Source organism: Pseudophryne corroboree, chromosome 9 (assembly GCF_028390025.1).
Source record: "Pseudophryne corroboree isolate aPseCor3 chromosome 9, aPseCor3.hap2, whole genome shotgun sequence".
Lineage (NCBI taxonomy): Eukaryota > Metazoa > Chordata > Amphibia > Anura > Myobatrachidae > Pseudophryne > Pseudophryne corroboree.
The window spans coordinates 153122929-153144982 of record NC_086452.1 but is presented as its reverse complement, the minus strand read 5'-3'; the positions used below and the strand labels follow the sequence as shown (position 1 = coordinate 153144982).

The 22054-nt window shown below is 44.5% G+C and overlaps 1 protein-coding gene across 1 annotated transcript in view; it reads right to left on the bottom strand.

Annotated features, from left to right (window-relative positions):
- Positions 1 to 3344: 3344 nt before the first annotated feature.
- ABCA4 (ATP binding cassette subfamily A member 4) overlaps positions 3345 to 22054 on the bottom strand; it is a 502596-nt gene continuing 483886 nt past the window's right edge. The window contains exons 45-50 of the mRNA XM_063941498.1: positions 20042 to 20183; positions 18064 to 18198; positions 12114 to 12217; positions 11548 to 11640; positions 8352 to 8601; positions 3345 to 4335 (exon numbers count right to left, since the gene is read on the bottom strand). Of these exons, the coding sequence (XP_063797568.1) occupies positions 4219 to 4335; positions 8352 to 8601; positions 11548 to 11640; positions 12114 to 12217; positions 18064 to 18198; positions 20042 to 20183 (841 nt within the window). The 3' untranslated portion in view covers positions 3345 to 4218. The remainder of the gene's footprint in view (positions 4336 to 8351; positions 8602 to 11547; positions 11641 to 12113; positions 12218 to 18063; positions 18199 to 20041; positions 20184 to 22054) is intronic.

Genomic DNA, 22054 nt, shown 5'->3' with positions numbered 1-22054 from the left:
ACTATCTCTTGCCCTACCTCTGATACGGAACAGGCAAAGGTATGGTCAGACAATGCCACCACGGTGGCATGCATAAAACATCAAGGTGTCACTCGAAGCCGCATGGCAATGATGGAAGTGTAAAAAATCCTTTGTTGGGTGGAATGCCATCTGCCTGCCATATTGGCAGTGTTCATTCCGGGTGTCCTAAACTGGGAAGCGGACTTCCTCAGTCGCCAGGACGTGCACGCCAGAGAGCGGAGTCTTCATCCAGAAGTCTTTCAACTCCTAGTGGACAGCTGATGCCTACCGGACATAGACCTCATGGCGTCTCGACACAATTACAAGGTTCCGGTCATCGGATCTCGGACCAGGGATCCTCAGGCAGCATTCGTGGATACACTGGCAGTTCCATGGAACTTTCGGCTGCCCTACATATTCCCTCCGGTGTTACTCCTGCCCAGGGTCCTACAGAAGTTCAAACAAGAAGGAAGAATGCCGCCTGGGCCACGCTCCAGCGTGGCCCAGATGGCATTGGTTCTCAGACCTGCAGGGTCTGTCGATAGGGCGTCCCCTTCTACTTCCTCAGCATCAAGATCTCCTCGTACAGGGCACTTGTCTCTACCCAGACTCGCTTTGACGGCGTGGATCTTGAGGCATCACTCCTGAGGGCCAAAGGATTTTCCGAGGCGGTTATTCAAACTATGCTGAAGGCCCGCAAACCAGCCTCTGCCCAGATTTATTACAGGGTTTGGAATTCTTACTTCACTTGCCTATAGATTCCGGACTTCCAGAATTCTGGCTTTTCTGCAAAGAGGCCTGGACTTAGGTCTTTGTCTGGCCTCCCTCAAGGTTCACATACCTGCCTTGTCGGTATGGTTTCAGAGAAAAATTGCATCTGTACCTGATGTTCATACTTTCACTCAGGGTGTCCTACAGATTCAGCCTTCCTATGTTCCTCAGGTAGCTCCATGGGATCTGTCTATCATACTGAATGCACTCCATTTGAACCTCTTGAATCGGTGGACCTTAAATGGCTCACGGCCAAGGTACTGTTCTTGCTGACTATTGCCTCTGAAGACGGATATCGTACTTAGACGCTTTGTCCTGTCATACATTCTTTCTGATATTTCACCGTGACCAGGCAGTTCTACGAACTCGACCAAGTTATTTGCCTAAGGTGGTGTCATCTTAACACCTTAACCAAGAGATTTTGGTCCCAGACTTTATATTTTTACGGACTTGTCTCCAAAAGAACATGCTTTGGATGTGGTTAGGGCTCTCCGTATCTATGTGGAGAGGACTGCCTCTATCAGAAGGTCAGATACCCTTTATGTCCAGTTTGGGACAAGCAAACCTTGGCCAGATGGATTACAATGGTGATTGCACAAACTTATGCGCAGGCTGGACTCCCAGCTCCTGCTGCTATTAAAGCCCATTCTACTTGGTCTGTTGGATCTTCTTGAGCGGCCTGCCATGGAGCGTCCGCAGAACAATTGTGCAAGGCGGCTACGTGGTAGTCAGTGAACACATTTCTTAGGTTCTATGCCTTTGATATCTTCGCCTCCCAGGATGCTTCCTTTGGATGCTGGATTCTCATATCCGCTAAGGCGCGTCCCATCCCTTGAGGAGCTGCTTTAGGACATCCCCGATGTTACCCTGTTGAAACCAGTGTACCCTGCTGCAGAAAGTAAGAGTTATAGTAGACTTACCATTGTTAACTCTCTTTCTGTGAAGTACATTGGGTTGTATGGCATTAGCCGCTGTTACCTTCTCCTGTCATGAGAATGTGGTTCTATGTGACTAACATCTGCCTTCTCTCTTGCCTGCTCCTGCATTGGACTGGTTAACAAAACAGAGCTCTCAGTGCCTGGAGGCGGGGTTATAGAGGAGTCCCCTATGCATCCTGGGACAGCTAAAACTTTAGCCTTTGGGTGCCTCTGGATCAAGATCCACTCTACACCCCAATGTTTCCCTATGGAACCCAATGTACTTCGCAGAAAGAGAGTTAACAATGGTAAGTCTACCATAACTCTTACTTTACTGTTAATGCAGATGGTGGCAAAATGGATACTTGGAAGTTTGGATAGTGGGGCATTCTTTCAATCACTGGGCAGCAAAGTGGCCAACACACACAGCCATCTACCTTGACATGTACTGTATCAAGTAGTTATGGGTAGGAGGAAAGCTATAGAAATTAATTTTGGACATATAGATGTGTCCACTGACATTTAGTCTCCCTGCATGTTAAACAGCCCTTCTAGTCATGCCATGGCGTGACTCAGTACCACCGAGCGTCTTTACTGGTGACTTTTTTCATTAAAATGCAGCTGTATCCACATACAAAGTACTACATTACAATGTTTTCCTGGAAATCACTGTAATGTAGCAGTTGTTATGCAGATACAGCCTGGTGTGGTATGTTAGGTAGATTAGACTTAGGTTGACAGTGTATAGGTCGACCACTATTGGTCGACAGTAAGTAGGTCGACATGGTTTCTAGGTCGATAGGGACTCTAGGTCGACATGTACTAGGTCGACATGAGAAAAGGTTCCCAATTGTAGTCTACCTGGATCGTAAAGTGTGAAAAAGTTTAAAAAATGAAAATGTTTTTGAAAAACTCATGTCAACCTTGTCATATCGACCTAGAGTCCATGTTGACCTAGAAACCATGTCGACCTACTTACTGTCGACCAATAGTGGTCGACCTACTTACTGTCGACCTAAAGCCTGGATCTCGATACAGCCACAGTCACACACAGAATATAGGCATGCCGCATATGATTTTAATCAGCATAAGCTGCTTGTGCATCCTAGTCAAATAGTGATGTGAATAAGACGCATTTTCAGGAGAAAGATGCCCGACGTTAGCAGAGCTGCCCAGTAGCTGCTGGCTGACTCACGCCAGGCATCTCCTGTTGCATGGTGTATTGAGGTAAGGTGTATGAGGACACATCTGTAACTGATGATTTTTTTGGGAAGCACCACTCAGAAATTGTCAGATTTTTTATTTAAAAAAGTTTGAAAATCCTTTTAAATAATATATATAAATATTTTATATATATAAAAAAAAACAGACATAGGGGGTACTTTACCTCCAACCCCCCTCCCCCCATCCCCCTTTGGCCATAGGCCACCATTGTAAAATTACTTCATACCCTCCATCAGAAATAGCCCCCGAGTGCAAAGGATCCTCAGCTTTTTCTACCCTCACCCCAGGCAGAGGGGTTTAGTGTAAAGGTTTTTCTGCTCCAGTCGATTAAAAACATACTTTACAACACTAATAAGTATAGCCCCCATAGTTCTTGTCAGAATGTCACAATGTACTATAGCATGGTATACATATATTAACAAGTAAAACAAGTTCAATTCACTAAACTTTATTTATTAAGCATAAAAACAAAGCAAATCTATAATCATTACATGATGACAAGGTCATTCATTACATTATGCAGGCGATGAACATTGTCCTTTCCACCGGTAATTACAGTAGTTAATAGAGACAGCATTTGGAAATAACTAGTCCTGATAGAGGTTGGAATATTATCCGGGGAATTGTTCCTTGTAGAAAGCAGTTTTGGTTGTCGCCTTCCCTAGAACGCAGTAAAAGAGAAGGTGCAGCATACAGTGTATACAGACGGTACATATTCATTTATTTTAATCCTAAATTACAATAGCTGCCCTGTGGTACTGCTATGGAAAGCTGTAGAGTGAGCTACAAGGGTAATTACGTCTGTACTGACTACAGTACATAGTGTATTAAACTCTGGTACATGGTTTTACAAAGAATAGTGCGACAGAAACATCTATGGCCAGTTATATTAGCACGCTCAGTCAGGGGGACAGGATGAGTACAATAGACAGTATGTACTACAAAAGATTAAGATGGCTTCTCTCTTAGGAGCCATAACTGGAACATGACTATCACAAGCTACACATGAACCCTGTACACCGCCAGGCAACAGCACCTTACATACTGTCTGACACAAGAGGGCGTAGTGGCAGAAATGACGTCAAACTGGAATACATATGTCAGGTGCATATACGTACACTTGTCATGTTGGGAACACTTCTCTAAAATGCTGTTCTTAAACTGTTACAAGGTCTCAACTAGTTTTGAGAGTGGTTGCACAACTTTCTTGAGTCTTGTAGCTGCAATCTTCATCAACATTTCCAAAACCCACCGTCATGTTCTGCTATATTACCCAGATACATAGGGCAGGATTAGCTTTCTCATATTATGATGTTGGTAATGGGGCAGGTGCAACTTTGACTTCCCGTGTGGCTCCAGCAGCACGAGGATGTAGACGGATGTCCTCATCTTCTGTTTGTTGCTTAGCAAAGTTCACAAACACCTGCAGAGGTGCAGAAACAATGCAGAAACATCAATTACTATTGTTATACTCTATACTGAAGCATGCAGTTACTGTGAGTCAGTTGCGTATCTATAATGGGTGCAGTGTGTGTGGTGCACACAGGCCCCTGGCTCCAGAGGGGGCCCACACCGCACACACTGCACCCATTTCTAATATATACTTACCTTTCTGGTGTCCAGGTGTGGGTTCCCCTCCTCTACCAAGTCCCGTAGCCGGCAGCCGCAGGAGCACTGTTAGCGCTCTGTCTGAGCACTAGAGACTCTGGCACAGTGCCAGAGTCTACAGCACATGCGCAGGTCTCCAAAAAAATGTCTGCCACGCCATTTTTTCAGAGACCTGCGCATACGCTGTAGACTCTGGCCCTGTGCCAGAGTATCCAGTGCTCAGACAGAGCGCTAACAGCGCAGCTGCGGCTGCCTGCTACGGGCCAGGAAAGGAGGGAACCCACACCCGGAGACTGCACACGGGTCCCCTCCTCTCTAGATAGCTGTGAGTAGTTGATTGGGAGTGGGGGGGTTCACTCTGTTTCCAGCAAACATATGTTGTGGCGCTATACCCCTGATTATAATAACTACATAGTAAGAAGAAAGTTTGTATCTCACATATTATAACTGTCACAATATTATACATGAGGGTATTTTATTAAAATGTATTTAACATATTTAAAATGATTCTCTGGTGGCACCATCCATTTAAAAGTGTAATGTACAGTTACCACTTAACCAGTGGCGCACCCAGGGGGGGTTTCCGAGCACCCAGAATCCCCCCTCCACTAAAAAAAATAAAAAATAAAATATATATTTTTTTAAGCTGCATGAGTATTATTAATGGCTGTCTAGCGTCCTCTGCAGCCTGCTGTCTTCCTGGTGGCACTTGTAAGTGCAATAAAAGTTTACTTTATTTTAATTATAGTACATATATATCGGTGTACATACATATATATACACATGTATATACATACATACATATAAACACACACACATATGATATATATATACACGTGTATATATATGTGTACTGTATGTGTGTGTACATATATATATATATATATATATATATGTATGCATGTTTAATATGCTATGTATATGTGTGTGTATGTATGTATGTATATATATATATATATAAACAAAGAACCAATGGAGGCACTCAGAAAAAAAAGACGAAACACCGCTGGATAGGTCGACGTTTCAGAGACGAATCCCTTTTATCAAGACAGGTGTCTTGATAAAAGGTATTCGTCCCTGAAACGTCGACCTATCCAACGGTGTGTTGTCTTTTTTTTCTGAGTGCCTCCATTGGTTCTTTGTTTGTATGCTCTGCGAGAGGTTGCGCACCAGAACAAGCTGACTGAAGTGGATCAGAGAGTGCCGGACATATGGTATTTATATATATATATATATATATATATATATACACACACACACACACACACACACTAGTTTTACGGACCCAGCATATACAGGGTCACCTCAGTCCCCACCCCCGTGATTGGCTCCGCACAGTTCTAGAAAACCCCCCATGCAAATCCTGCGTTTGCCACTGCACTTAACTATTGTTTTTTGTTTGTTTGTTTTTTCACTAAAATTACATAAATAGTTTTTGGTATTCTTTAAGTTAATAACGTGTTTTTTTAAATATATTTAAATATTTTATTGGAAAAAAAATATGCCTTGGGGGTGTCTCACCCTCCGTGCCCATTGGTTCCCATTTTAACATGACCTCCTCCAGTATCTATAGGTCTCTATTGTGGCATTTACCCCTCAACCACCCTCCAGTGTCATGTGTCGCTATGTGTGCATAACGAAGTCCCTTGCGGGCTCTATTCCCACTCTATGGGTGTCGTGGACACCCACGAGTGGGAATAGCCCCTTATAGTCGGCATGCCGACTGTCGGTATTGTGAGGGTTCCGGATGCAGGGGGAGTTATGGTGACCGTCGGTCACATAACTAGATCCCCTTATACCCATTATATAGTGGTTATATAATTTGAAAAATATAAATCAAATACAGTATATATACATTCAAATGAGACCATCAGTGCCATTGCCCTGCGTTGATTAGAAGGCACAATGATCCCTATGGCTACTTGCATTTGTAAAAAAAGGTTTGTTGTGGCCACTTACAGTATACAGTATATGTGCCAAACTACGTAACATCTTTGAAGTGTGTTTACATTTGTGTATAAGAACATTTTATGACACGCCCCTCAGGCAGAGCAGGACACGTCCACTTTAATGCCATGCTCATAGGTGTTGCTTTCACATTATCTCACATGAAATGCTTTCTCAAAAATCCGCAAGTATGACTTACCCACCCTCTACCTACCTCACATGCAGAGCATGTGTCTGGGGGTACTGATCATTATTACCAGTTATTTATATAGCGCACACATATTCCACAGCACTTTACAATTCACATACCACATGTACACGCACACACACTCACACAAGGATTCATTTTGTTGGCAGCCAATTGACCTACCAGGATATCTTTAGAATGTGGGAGGAAACCAGAGTACCCGGAGGAAACCCACGCAAGCACGTGGAGAATATACAAACTCTGCACAGTTAGGGCCATGGAGGGAATCGAACCCATGACCTCAGTGCTGTGAAGCAGCAATGCTAACCATTACACTGTCCATGCTGCCACATCATGAATGCTCCTTGCTGCAGGTGATCTCTGCAAACAGTCTCATAGTGCTCAGGGGAGAATTGAAGTTCCCCTCCTCATGCTTTTGTACTGGCGCATGTGCTCCAGAAGGCCATTTCCATGGCATTCCGGGGGGTGGCAAAACTGTCAGTGATGTTGGCGGTCACAGACCACCATGTCACTGCTGGGGAGATAGAGCGGCAGCAGGAAATGCGTTCTGCACATTCCCAGAATGGATCTCCTTATTCACAGCGGGGAGACGCAGCAGGACGGCGCAGTCACATGGAATGCGATGGTATCAGCAAAAGCCCAGCTGACTGCGGTCACACACTGGTTAACTGAATGAAAGGGTTGGAAGGAAAATGCTCAGAATATAAAGTACACAGCTGCTATAAGTAAGACATGAATGTAATTACACTGGTGACATAGGGGCTACATTTTACATTCTAAGGTTAGGAATTGCATTGTAAGTTTAGAATGAACTAATTTGTACACATCATCTTTACCTATGGTTACATGTGATTGTTGTATGACAGTCATATGTCATCGTTTGTATAATAGTTCCCTCAACGTGCAGCGCTATACTGTATATAGGGGGTCATACCGAGTTGATCGTAGCTGTGCTAAATTTAGCACAGCTGCGATCAGGCACTCAGACATGCGGGGGGACGCCCAGCACAGGGCTAGTCCGTTCCGCATGCCAGTCCCGCCCATCCCCCGCAGAAATGCAAAAATGCGGCCAGGGCAGCTCCTGCGGCTGGCCGGGAGAACCTCTTCGCTGCCCGGGTCGCAGCGGCTGCGTGTGACGTCATGCAGCCGCTGCGGCCCCCCCCCAATGGTCTGGCCACACCTGCGTTGGACAGACCGCGTCCCTTAAACGGCGGCTTAATGCCGCCGTCCAGCCCCCTTCCGCCCAGCGACCGCCTCTGCCTGTCAATCAGGCAGAGGCAATCGCTAGGCAACAACGACCTTCAGCCGGCGCATGCGCAGTACTGACCCGATCGCACTACTGCGATAAACTGCAGCGTGCGATCGGGTCAGAATGACCCCCATTGTCTCTTTATACATAAATAATAGAAATATCAGTAGGAATGAAATGTATTGTCTGTATGTATAAAATGTAGACAGGTATGTTTGTAGCAGCCATTTTGGGAAGGGATCTGTACCATAAAGCCCACCACAAACGTTCTAACGTAACTTGACAATTTTGTTGTTTCCATCTGCAATGGGCTAATGTAATCACATACTAAGTGGAGGGTGGGGAGAGCACTCACACTGGGACTGTCCCGCTCAATGGGAACACTTAGGAGGTATGCTGTGAGAATAATATATGCTAGACACCTTACCTGGTCTAATGTGGTTTGGGACACAGAGTACTCTTCAATGTTGAGGATTTCTTTGTTGGAGATGAGTAACTGAAATATCCTGGCCAGGGAGCTGGAAGAGATCTGGTACTGTAACATATTGTAGTGTTTCTCTCGCTCCAAGCTACCAGGAAAGTTTGTCTGTATAAACTTCTCTACAGGGCCCGGGTCCGGAGCTAAACCAGGCTTCTGCGCTCTCACTTTCAGGGTTACAATATAACCATCTCCAAATCTGTAATGTAAAATAAACCATGAGTGGTACAGCAGTATTGTAGCAGGGAAGTTACTGACGTGCTGTTACTTCTCACAAGGGGGAGATGTATCAAGCCACAGAGAGAGATTACGTACGAACCAATCAGCTTCTAACTGTCGTTTAACAGACTGTACTTCAAAAAGTTACAGAAGCTGATTGGTTGGTTCTTTAACGCTCTCCACTTTCCAAGGCTTGCTACATCTCCCCCTAGGTTATTTGCTTACTGTATATGAGGATTATAGGTACATCTTACTGTCCATTACAAAAACAGATGTTTTTTTCATTAAAATATACCTGTCATTTACACAAATGGGAATGGTCATTTTTGGAGCCATAAGAATGGGGTATTTTAATTCACTAGTAAAAACCCATAAACTGAGAGACTGTATGGTAAAGGGGCCCATTTATCATTTAATATTTGTGACTTAATACCCGAAAACACCCAAATGGCAAATATTTAGCATCCCCTGAATGTATCACAGAGGGACTGCAGCAGAGATCTCTGATACCTGCTATGATCCCTCTATTCACACCAACAGCTGAAACCCCCATAGCTTTCTATGGGGGGTGCAATGCTGCCAGAGTTGCCAACTTTTAGAATGCAAAGCATTTCAGAGATTAGCCCATGCAGCTACCACTATCTGAAGATGGTGGTAGCCAGCTGTAGCCTATAAACTACAGATCTCAATCTTAGCCGGGAAAGGGTTCCCACGGAACCCTCCCCTGCAATGGCATTTGTGCATGTGCAGGCAGTAGGACCGCGCATCAGCAGGAGCTCTGATAGAACACTGAGCACATCGCAGGGACGGGAACCTTTTGGAGGTCCTGTTCCTGTTGGTGTTTATTAATACATTCACACGGGAGAGGGGGTTATTCAGGTTTGTTAGCAAACCAAAACATGTCATACAGTATGTGCAGAGAGATTTGGATGGATTATATTGTTTCTGTGCAGGGTAAATACTGGCTGCTTTATTTCTACACTGCTATTTAGATTTCGGTTTGACCACACCCCACCCAAATCTAACTCTCTCTGCACATGTTATATCTGCCCCCCCTGCAGTGCAGCATGGTGTTGCCCATTAGTGTGCTTTGCTAACAAACCTGAATAAGGCCCATTATTGCATTTTGCAATGCGATTCTGGGTGCTAATATCATGCCTAGATCGCAGTACAAATGTATTAATAAATAGGAACTTAAATGTCTGTAATGCACCAGTGTCTGGTAAAGTGATTGGCAGCATTGTCATTAGTGTGGCCCCAGTCACTGAGTAGCAGTAAAATGGGCTTCGTACTATTTAAAAATACACCAATCAAAACAGAACACATCAAATGTAAACATATAAAATGCATATTGGGGGTCATTCCGACCTGATCGCTTGCTGCAGTTTCTCGCAGCGCAACAATCGGGTCGGAACTGCGCATGTGCCGGCGCCGCACCGCGCCAGCGCATGGCAACCGTCGTTGCCTAGCGATCGCCTCTGAGGCAGTCGCTAGGCGGGAGCGGGCTGGACTGCGGCGTTAGGCCGCCTTTTAGGGGGAGTGGTCCGACCAACGCAGTCGTGGCCGGAACATTTGGGGGGGGCGGTCCGCAGCAGCTGCGTGACGTCACACGCAGCCGCTGTGGGCCGGGGAGCGAGGAGTAGCTCCCGGCCAGCACGCTAAAGCTGCGCTGCTCGGGAGCTACTCTTGAAGTGCAAAGGCGATGACATGCGGGGCGGACTAGTCCAGTGCTGGGCGTCCCCCCGCATGTCAGTGTGAATGATCGTAGCTGTGCACAGCTACGTTCAACTCGGAATGACCCCCATTGTTTCAATAAGAAAAGTATTTTCCACCAACTACGCAAGGTGTATATCCTATTTATATTTTAAGGAAACAAAGTACAGTATGTATGCTTTAATGAGATTCTCCTTTACTTATTAATCACCATGTTTACTTTAATGAAATAATGCTTTGTATTCTGAAACCATATAATATGGCATTAAAAGTGAATTATTAAAAGCAGGCAGAGTACCTCATTTCTGCACGAGTCTGATGTATTAGTTTATTATCGGTCATCTCTTACTGCTGCAAATAACTGTGATAAGAGAGGATACTTATTATACTGATTTTAGACCTAAACTGCAGGTCGAAACCAGGAGCCTGACACGGGTGCTACCCGGCTGCGACCCGCGTCAGCCCCCATTTAGACCGGAGTCACCAACCCGGCATATTGCCAGGTTGGTGACGTTGCCGGTGACACAACGGGGGCGGCGCCTGGAGGTCACATGATCTCCAAGCGCCGCCCGCTCATACACTGTAAACGGGAAGCCGGGTGGCGCGATCCGGCTCCCGTTTACAATGAACAGTTTGCTGGGTTGAACACGTGTTCAACCCCGCAAACTACCCGAGTTGGAATACGGGTCACTCGACCCGGATTATTCCAACTCTGCCCGTTTACACCGAACAGCAACACGGGTTATGCACATTTATGTGCAATAACCCGTGTTAAATGCTGCCGGTGTAAAAGGGGTATTTAGAGGACAGTGTCTGTGATGCTGTATACTGTAAATAGGTCCCTTATCTCTCTGTTGGCCTTGTTCTCATAGAAGCCAAATGCAACAAAACCTTTAATTGCGGATTTCAATTTTTATATGATAGTACATCCATTGCTAGTCATATGTGCATATTGTGCCGATTACTAGTATGCTGATTTAGTCATGTCTACGAGACAAAGTGCCTATAAAATGGAGATGAGCAAAATTGAATTTGATGGTAGAAGACACTTTTTCCACAAAAGTGTGAAGCTTCGGCAATACAATCATCAAGTTTCACCAGTCCAGGAATGAGATCAATATTCTGAGGAACAGTTTGAAAAATGTTGCTCATCTCTATTGCTGACGAAACAAATGAAACATGAAATGATTACACAAAATGTTTTTTTACATACTTAAATTTTAGATGCTGAATGGTGCCGAGACATTTAAAGGTTCCTTTGACCATTATGGCGAGACGAGTGCAGAGAGCTTCACATTCTTCCATACTAAAGAAAAACACAATGACTCATTACTAGTCAGCCTTATTCACCCGCTGTACCTGCAGTATTTATGTTACAGTATATAATAAATATATTAACAAATTGCTATACTTTGCTAGTATGCATCAGTTTGCTACAAACATGTTATTAATAATATAATATAATAAATATATAATATAATATAATAGATATTATATAATAATAAGATAATTCTAATAAGATAATAATATAATATATATAATATAATATAATAAATATATTAACAAATTGCTATACTTTGCTAGTATGCATCAGTTTGCTACAAACATGTTATTAATAATTCAGTCAATCAAGCTTATTCTCTATTTTTCCTGGCAAACACCATTGAGCAAGCTCATTTACAAGGTATACCTGCATGGTAAAATGATGACTATTCTATAATATTGTAGTGCCACCCATAGACCAGTAGGTAGGACAAGGCGAGGCAGAAGTACAGGTACCTGTGAGACGTCAGCACAACAGCTCGACCTTCTTTGATTATACTGACAATAGAATTCCAAAGGAAGCGACGTGACTGAGGATCCATTCCTGTAGTTGGCTCATCCTAAATATATAAATGAACATGTAACAAGGGACATTTATTAAAAGAGTTGCTTTGTTTACAGCAATTGTGATTTCTACAAACGGGCACAATTGGTGGCGTGAAAAGTAGGCGTGGTTTGTTTTATGTGATGGCACATTCCTACTCACACATGTGACAGGTGAGAATTACCAATACATGAATGACACCTATCACGGCATGTAGTTTCGCTACTGCTTAAAAAAAGCAAAAACACTGTGGACAAATGATACTGGATGTCCTGGTTTGAACTTTGAAATACAATTGCGGGGGTGCTGCAGGTGGGGGAAGGGCAGGTGCAGGGGTGGCGGAGGTTCGCGGGTGGGGTTCTGGAGCCACTGCATGTGGGGGAGGGGCGGTTGCGGGCATGCTGCGGGTGGGGGAGGGTGCTGCGGGTGGTAGAGGGGGTACGGAGCTACCACAGTTGGGGAAGGGGCGGCTGCGGTGGTGCCGCGAATGGGGGAGGGGGCCGATGGTGCTGGGAGTGGAGGAGGTACGGGTAATACTTCTCCTGCTTCTCCTACTGGAAGCAGCAAAGCTGCTGTCCTTTGTTGGCGCTCCCTGCAGCAGGCAGTGAAGGCGCCTGTAGCCGGGCCAGGCACCGTAGCTTCCCCCCGACGGCGAGTTCCTCTGCAGCCAAGTGGAGTCCAGGCAATACACAGCAGGCAAATGGCAGAGCCTCCCATTGGATGTAACCTGTGTGGGAGGGCGTTTCTCGGCCAATCAGCTGTAGGCTGGGTGTGATAGAACTGGCGCTAACCCAATGATAGCTCCTAGCCACGCCCAGCATTAGGAAATGAGTCACAGAGTCACCGATCTGGGCAAATATATAGGAGATTACTTTTGATAGCTTAGAGCAGCGGTTCCTAAACTTTTTTGAATCACGACGCCCTAGAGTATAAGAATTTTTTTCAACGCACCCCTAGGTCAAATGTTTTTCATTGAGAGATTTAGAAAGAAGTATTAAGTTAAGTAAATTGTGGTTCTATGTCATTTTATGATTGACAGTCACCAGCACTGGTTTTGCCTATTAAATTGACCATAAATAATTTGAATTGGACCTGGACCACTAACCCGTGGAACCCCTGCCATGGTACACAGTTTGAGAACCACTAGGTTAGAGAGAGATAAACTTCCCTTGATTGGAATATTTTGCCTCACAATGACTGATCCCACTGTGTAACAATGGTTTTCTTAGTTTGCGCCTGATTTAGTTTTGCATTTTGTAATTACTGGGTACATTGTGGCGTTATTTAGTATTAGCGATACATATAGCTCTATTTATAAAGCTGCCAAAAGCCCTTAATCATCTGTGTGTGGCCTGTGATAAATTGACTTTTCATCGCATTGGGCTATTCATGTAGTGGGTTACCAGTGACAAATCTTAGCCATCCAAGATCGTCGGCAAATGTTGCACTCATTTTCTGTCTCGTACATGCGCTGTACACATGGAAGTGTTTACTGGAAACATGTGATGGCATCAGATCACGCATGCCCAGTGTGGAGACGAGTGTCTCACTTAATGTGCATGTGTGGGCTTTCCTGCCCATGCATGGACTATAGTGAAATTCCGTTCAGGTATTGGGAAAAGCCCAACCATGGGCTTTTTAGAAGCTCACTGGGGGGGCCAGAGTACAGAATCAGCTGGGAAGAAATCAGAAGGTAAGTATTTCTATATGATTAACTATATATCTTGACAAATTATTGCTACAAAAACATATACAGCATTAGTCATTGCTACCTACGGAAAAAAATCTATAAAAAGAGCCCATGGAGTTAGTGTGTTTATTGTACACAAAACAACTCATTTATTTATTATAGGTCATCCTACTCCCACTTATACAACCAACACTAATGCACTCTTACAAATGTCTAATACTCCACTCTGAACCACACTTCTACAGTTAGATCGTAAGCTCTCTCATGACCATCCTGTCCTCTCCCAAAGGGTCTTTTATCCTAACACTTCCCCTCTCTCTTCTGGCACTCTCTCCTGTCTCCCCTTGCAGTCTTCCATCTGGGACCTAGGTCTTTGTCCACCTCTGAACCCTGTCCTCTACTTTAGTAACCTCTCCACCTCCTGTTTCCACTAGCAGTCTTCCCTCTGGGACCTAGGCCCTTGTCTACCTCTGAACCCTGTCCTCTCCCTTAGGAACCTTTCCACCTCCTGTTTCCCTTGGAAGTCTTTCCTCTGGGACCTAGGTCCTTGTCCACCTCTGTACCCTGTCCTCTCCCTTAGGAACCTCTCTACCTCCTGTTTCCCCCTGCAGTCTACCCTCTGGGACCTAAGTCCTTGTCTACCTCTGTACCTTATCATCTCCATTGGGAACCTCTCCACCTCTTGTTTATCCTGGCAGTCTTCCCTCTGGGATCTAGGTCCTTGTACACCTCTGCACCCTGCCCTCTCCATTGGGAACATCTCCACCTCCTGTTTCCCCTATGAGTCTGCACCCTGTGACACTCTTCTTATACTTATATGCTCTATGCCCCCCCCTCCTCCCTGCATTATACAATAACACTATGAACACCACATTATATGGAGATTTTCATTGTTTTATGCTATGTTTAATTAATTAACAGAGCCTCCATTTTATACACATGGTAATAGTTTAAGGAAAACTATACATGGAATTAATAACAAATAAAAAAAACACTGTGAAACTAAAATATATAAAACCCAAAATATATCATGTAAGCCGCCATTGCAATGTAATTGAAGGACAGCAAGGTATAGAAATACGAGCCGTATACAGATGGAGTATGCTTTATTGCAGCATTTATAAGTACAAGAGTGGTTAAATAAGTAAGGTAACAAGACCTCTCACATGTGTGATGTTCTCTATTTCATTCTAATTTCCTGCCAGGCCAGAGCAGGTAGACTCACTGCTCCTGCTCACGGCCATAAGTCTGCGCCTCATATCAGTCATACTGTCACAACATCAGTTGTAAGATGGCGGAGGTGGCGGAAACACAGTCAAACATTGAGGTGCGTAGTGTGATCATATTTGTGCATCTAAAAGGGAACATCAGCAGCTGAAATGTATGGTCAGCTTATTGACACTGATTTCTTCTATCCCGGGATAGATGCCTTAGTGTACCATTGGAACAAAAGCTAGACAAGTATGTGGACTACATGGAAAAATAATCGCCACCAAGGCCATACTATTAATTATACCTGTATATATATATATATATATATATATATAGAGCCTCCTGACGAAGTAACTACGAAACGCGTAGAGGCGGGGCTTGCCAGACGTGCGTCTTCTCCCACCCGGCTCACACATCCCGGCTGCTTCATTGTGAGTGACCTGACGGGTTCGGCTTACACCGGCGCGGTGCATGGTCCGGTCTTTGATCACAGCAGGTTTGGTGGATTGCCTGGTGGATTGTTTTATGTGCTCAAACTGGCCCAAAGAGTGGGTCATTTATGGTACGAGTCTTTTATAATCCATGGAATGTTCTGTTTTTAATTTGTGTGTGTAATAAATTTATCTGCACTATGGGCGCATTCTCCTGATTTTTTCCATATATATATATATATATATATATATATATATATATATATATCTCATCAAATTGTATAAGTGCGCTCATGTGGATCAAATATAATCTGTAGTAAAATATTAAAATATTTTTTTATAAATAAAATATTTTCACATGCATTCCTCACAAACGTGGGTGGCAGCTGATAACAAATTATGGCGGTTACAATGTGTAAAAAATAGAAGTAATCAGCGCCTAATAATGCCTAGAAAATGACGGTGGGGACATAGAATGAAATTTAGTGAAACAAATGGGACAAGCACTTATCTCAGATAGGAATCTTCGGTCCTCAGACCAATATCATCACAGTAATATGCAAAAGGGAAAAAGAAACAACCAATAGTGTGTGCCGTTTAAACCTATATGTACTTATAGCATTTTTCTACTTACTGAGTGTTAATTGGAAATGCTCCCAGAATATCACACTCCACAATAGCGTAGTAGAAAGATAATTTTTCACATTTAATTAAGTACATAAAATATATCCACGGTTTAAAACGAACAGGTATCGCATGTACAAGAAACAAATGATATAGTACAAAGGACATCATCAAGGAAGTCCTTTGCATTGGGACGAAACACGTCGGGAGTTACCCTGGACCCTCTTTTGATGGACAGATAAGCTTTTATATAAATTGTTTCTTGTACGTGTGATACCTGCTCATTTTAAACCGTGGTTTAATTTATGTACTAAAGTAAATGTGAAGGGAGATATCCTGGACCCTATTTTTATGGACAGATAAGCTTCTATATCATTTGTTTCTTGTACCTGCTCGTTTTAAACCGTGGATATATTTTATGTACTTAATTAAATGTGAAAAATTATCTTTCTACTACGCTATTGTGGAATGTGATATTCTGGGAGCATTTCCAATTAACACTCACTAAGTAGAAAAATGCTATAAGTACATATAGGTTTAAACGGTACACACTATTGGTTGTTTCTTTTTCTCTTTTGCATATTACTGTGATGATATTGGTCTGAGGACCGAAGATTCCTATCTGAGATAAGTGCTTGTCCCATTTGTTTCACTAAATTTAATTCTATGTCCCCACCGTCATTTTCTAGGCATTATTAGGCGCTGATTTCTATTTATTACACATTCCAATCACCATAATTTGTCAGCTACCACCCACGTTTGTGAGGAATGCATGTGAAAATATTTTAATTATAAGAAAATATTTTAATATTTTACAACAGATTATATTTGATCCACATGAGCGCACACTTATACATTTTGGAAAAAACAAATATATATATATATATATATATATATATATATATATATATATATATATATGCGAGATGAATACATTTCCGCAGTAAGAGGTCTTGTTGCCTTATTTATTGAACCACCCTCATATTGGAGCACCACACCATATAGCTGAGGCACTGCTCTCTTATGCAGTTAGGGAATTTTACCGTTAGCAGCAGCTGTAAATAGATGTAGGATTTGTGATTTATGAATGAAGTTGGTACATAGTCACATACAGGGTCTGATCCACAAGTGCACACAAACCACACACAATGCAGATGTTCATGTAGTTGAGCTACTATTATCTAGAGGCGCTGTTGTGTATGGGAGAGTACGTATCAGAACTGGAAAGGCAGAGTGATGGGTGCTACTGGGCAGTAACTGGGAGGTGTCCTAAAGTGAGTGCAAAAAATCCATCTGATGGGCGTATTATGGGAGTGTCGCGCATGTCAGTGAAAGCAGCTGCATTCTCAGGTGCATAGCTGCCTCCATAGAGGCCATGTTCAGATGAAAAAAACTGCCCATATGGCACATGCACACGATGGTGGAATGTCTAGAACCAGTGGCGGTGTTACAGCATGCACAGGCGCAGAAAGTGGGTGTCTCAGTGTATGCACATTCAGGCACACGCTAGTACACAAGGGGAAGGCTTAAGCTAACATTTGCCCATTGTCGTGGCCGCAATTCCGACAACAGACGCTAGAGTCCAGCAGCAGTGGGTTGGTACTTGGCCTACCTATGATGCAGGCCCAAAGAGAGGAAAGGGAAAATACAGATGGAGCCACGCTAATCGTGGCTCCGTCTGTGCCGGGGCGCGCCCTCCTAGGCGCACCTATCATAGCGTCTGGGCCGCGTGCACGTCCATGCAAACACGCTCCATTCGCTGTAATGGGAGTGTCTTGATGCACTCCAGTAGCGCGGCTAGGCGCCGGATCGCCTAGTCACGCCGGGAGTGCACATTTGCGATGGAGCCACTATAGATGAGAGTGGCTCCATCTGTATGAGAGGTTGGTAAGAGGAAGTACTCACCAAAAGCACCACAGAAGGACATCCTATCAGAGCAATTGCAGTGGACAGCTTGCGTTTGTTTCCTCCACTGTAAGTACCAGCTGGCTGCTCTGCATATTGTTTAAGGCCCAATTTTTCAATTCCCCAATCTGCAACCTGGAAAAGAGAACACTAAAACTCTTAATTCCAGATCTGCAATGATTATTAAGCATATGCACAGATAGATAGATATTGAGAGATTATATATATATATATACAATCCAGTGTTCACCAGCACTCACATACACAGCATCAGCTTGCTCCGGTGCATGTCGAAGTCAGTAGTAGGATTCCAGCAATAACAGCACTCAGAGACCATATAGAAAATTTAAGGTGTATTATAAATCATTGACGTTTCGGAGCAGCAAGCTCCGTCCTCAGAATGAACACCACAGTAAAAAGAGTGAACACACTTACCCCATTAAGTAGAGACCCACACCGCCAGTGTCGCCGTCCATAACTTCCGCCGCCGCGTCCCGTTTCCCCAGGCTGCAGTTACCACGTCATGTCCGGGCGCCAGCTCCGCAGTTGCCAAGGGAACAGCTGCTTGCGTTCCAGCACTAACCTGCGCTGGTGCCCGGACATGATGTGGTAACTGCAGCCTGGGGAAACGGGACACGGCGGCAGAAGTTATGGACGGCGACACTGGCGGTGTGGGTCTCTACTTAATGGGGTAAGTGTGTTCACTCTTTTTACTGTGGTGTTCATTCTGAGGACGGAGCTTGCTGCTCCGAAACGTCAATGATTTATAATACACCTTAAATTTTCTATATGGTCTCTGAGTGCTGTTATTGCTGGAATCCTATATATATATATATATATATATATATATATATATATATAAAAATAATTACCTAAACTGAATTAGGAAGCTCAGTATAATCCATCATACCACAGTTTGGGACATCTTTTTGTATGGGCTTAATTGGTAGTTGCCCAGGAGCCCCAAGATCCTAGAGACCGAGGCTGTATTGGGCGGTAATCCCCCTATGCTTGCAGCAGCAGCTGGTAACACCCAACATGCCCCCTTCTTGCTTGCAGCCGCAGTCTGAAACACATAATCCCTATCCCCAGCCTGAAGCTGCGGCCTGTCCCTCCCCTCCCCCGTAGGTTGCTGCTGTGACAGTGAATACCCGACCCCTTCTCCAAACCTAGCTTGCAGTCACAGCTGGTAACACTCAACTGCCCATCCCCCGGTAGCTTTCAGCCATGGCAGATAACACCCAACCACAACCCCTGGAAGATATGGGGGTCCAGGGGCGGCACATGTACATGAATCCTGATGCTGGCTATAAAAAGTTTTTTTATTTTGTAAAGCAGACGGGCTCTTTATCCTCTCCTTCTTTTCTGTCACTGTAGAGGTCATGCAAACCCAGTCTGGGAACTTCTGGTATAGCCTAAAATTATGAAAACATGCCCATAGCATGCCATCAGAACATGTAGCCTACGTCTGATTGCCCAATTGTATCCATTCAGCACAAGTGGAGATGTGACTGTCACTGAGAAGCATACAAGTTATACTTATTGACTTTTCAATTCTCCTCTGCGGGAGAAGCCAGGAGAGGAGATGAAGATGACCGCTCCAGGGTACAGGATGGCTTCTTTACGTCATATTGGTCTCACCCCCTCCAAACAGAACAGCCATTCGGTATTATCTCCCCACCCTGCAGGCATCACTAGTGAGATCCACCCACTGATATGATACGATTGTGAATCGCGGCAACTGTGAATCGCCTATCGTTGCTTGGCAACAGAAAATGCACAATGCTGAAAATCACAAGATCTGGCCCCAAAATGGAATTAAATGGAATTATTAGCCCCTATGTGATGCTTGGAAAATCCTAGTCATATGATAGCTAATGTGATTAATACAACAATGTGCTTTGCCTACAGTCAAATGCACCATAAAAAGGTAAGCTGGAAATCAGAAATATTCTGACACAATTGTGCAATGTTTTACCTTATCAACTTCATCCTCAGGAACTCCCCTCAAACGTCCATATAACTGCAGGTGTTCACGGCCGGTCAGTAGCTCATCAATGGCATCAAACTGAGGACAATAGCCCATGTTCTGGTGCACATCGGCAATCTCAGATAGGATGCTGCAAACCAAAAGAGAGAACTTACACAATGAGCGAGATGATGCAGTATTTACTACAAGGGGCTCTCTGTACAACTTGGATGATTACAGAGACATTGGTCTGTAAAGAGACAGTACAAAGGTTTCTGTTTGTGTCATCTTTAGTAACAGAAGACAGTATAAAAGTAAATACCAATTAACCTCCATTTGGAAATTCATCAAATACACTAACTCTAAACTGGACACTAATGGGCTCTATTTATGAAGCAGTGAAGAGCCTAGTGCACATGAATAAGGTAAAGATCACCTCACGCTATCACCTCGCCCTCAATGTATTGCTGGGGAGATTACCCATGGTCTGAAGCAATACCCCACTTTCTCATTTGCATCTGGGCTCTGCAAGGAATGTAAATAATGGTGCAATAGGGGGGCACACATTGGCTCTGAAAAAAATAAAAAGTTTTCATAGAAAAGCTAGTTGCATGAGGAGCTTCACTCCAGATTCCAGAACAGTGATTGTCTCCAGAGAGTCCAGCAGCAGTTGGTACTTGGGGCCTAATTCAGATCTGATCACTGGAATGCGTTTTTTGCTGTCCTGCGATCATATAATCGCCGCCTACAGGGGGGAGTGTAAATTTTCACTGCAAGTGTGCGATCGCATGTGTATGCCGAGCTGCAAAAATCCAGTGTGTGCAGTCTCTGCGCAGCCCAGGACTTACTCCTACAGTGCGATGAGAACAGGCTGATCGGGGCCAGAGCTGACGTCAGACACCCTCCCTGAAAACGCTTGGGCACGCCTGCGTTTTTCCGGACACTCCCAGTAAACGCTCAGTTGCCACCCACAAACAGCCTCTTCCTGTCAATCACCTTGCGAGCACCAGTGCGATTGGATTTTTCACACCATCCCATCGCTGACCGACGATGCCCGTTGTTGTTATCCGACGCGCTTGCGCATTGCGGTGCATACGCATGCACACTTAGGATCTGATCACTAGCTAGAAGCTAGAAGCACCTAGATAAATGTTAAGTAGAATCTGATTGATTGCTATGGGCAACATCACCAGTTGTAAAAAACTCCCACCTTAGTAAATTTACCCCAAAGTGTCAGGGCACACATGTGCAGCAGCCACCTGTCACCCACACACAGCACAGCACACAGACAGCATTGTGTGGTCTGCGGCAATGTTTTACCAGTGACCTCCTCAATACTACTAATACTGTAGTTACAGCCCCTGCAATGGACATGAAATATAATGAGGGCGGTTCCGCATAAGACACGCACTGTGGTCACCCAATCAGGTGCCACCTAAGTTACATGTGTTTATATCAGTCTGTCAGGCTGACTCCACTGCAGCCGTAATGCTGTCATCTCACACAGGACTTTTATTGCCCCATTGAGTCATGTTTGCAAAAGTCTCCTTATGATAAATAATACAAAGTTAGTGCTACTTGACCCCACCACTAGTGTTTTTGTGCCTGGTGTTCCCCACTTTGGATCACAGAAAAGAAGTCTTGCACACCTGTGCAGTTATGTACCTTACTGCCAGGGGCGTCTCTAGAGAGGAGGGGACCCGTGTGCAGACTCTGTGTGTGGCCCCCCTCCTCTCCCGTAGCCGTCGCGCCGCTACTAGCGCTCTGGGCGCTGTAGACTCTGGCACAGTGCCAGAGTCTACAGCGCATGCGCAGGACTCCGAAAAATGGCTGCCACGCCATTTTTTCTTAGTCCTGCGCATGCGCTGTAGACTCTGGCACTGTGCCAGAGTCTAGTGGTCAGTGCGCTAGCAGCGGAGCGACTGCTACGGGAGAGGAGGGGGCCCACACACGGTCAGCGATGGACTCCAGAAAGGTAAGTATAGGAGAAATGGGTGCAGTGTGTGCGGTGTGGGCCCCCCT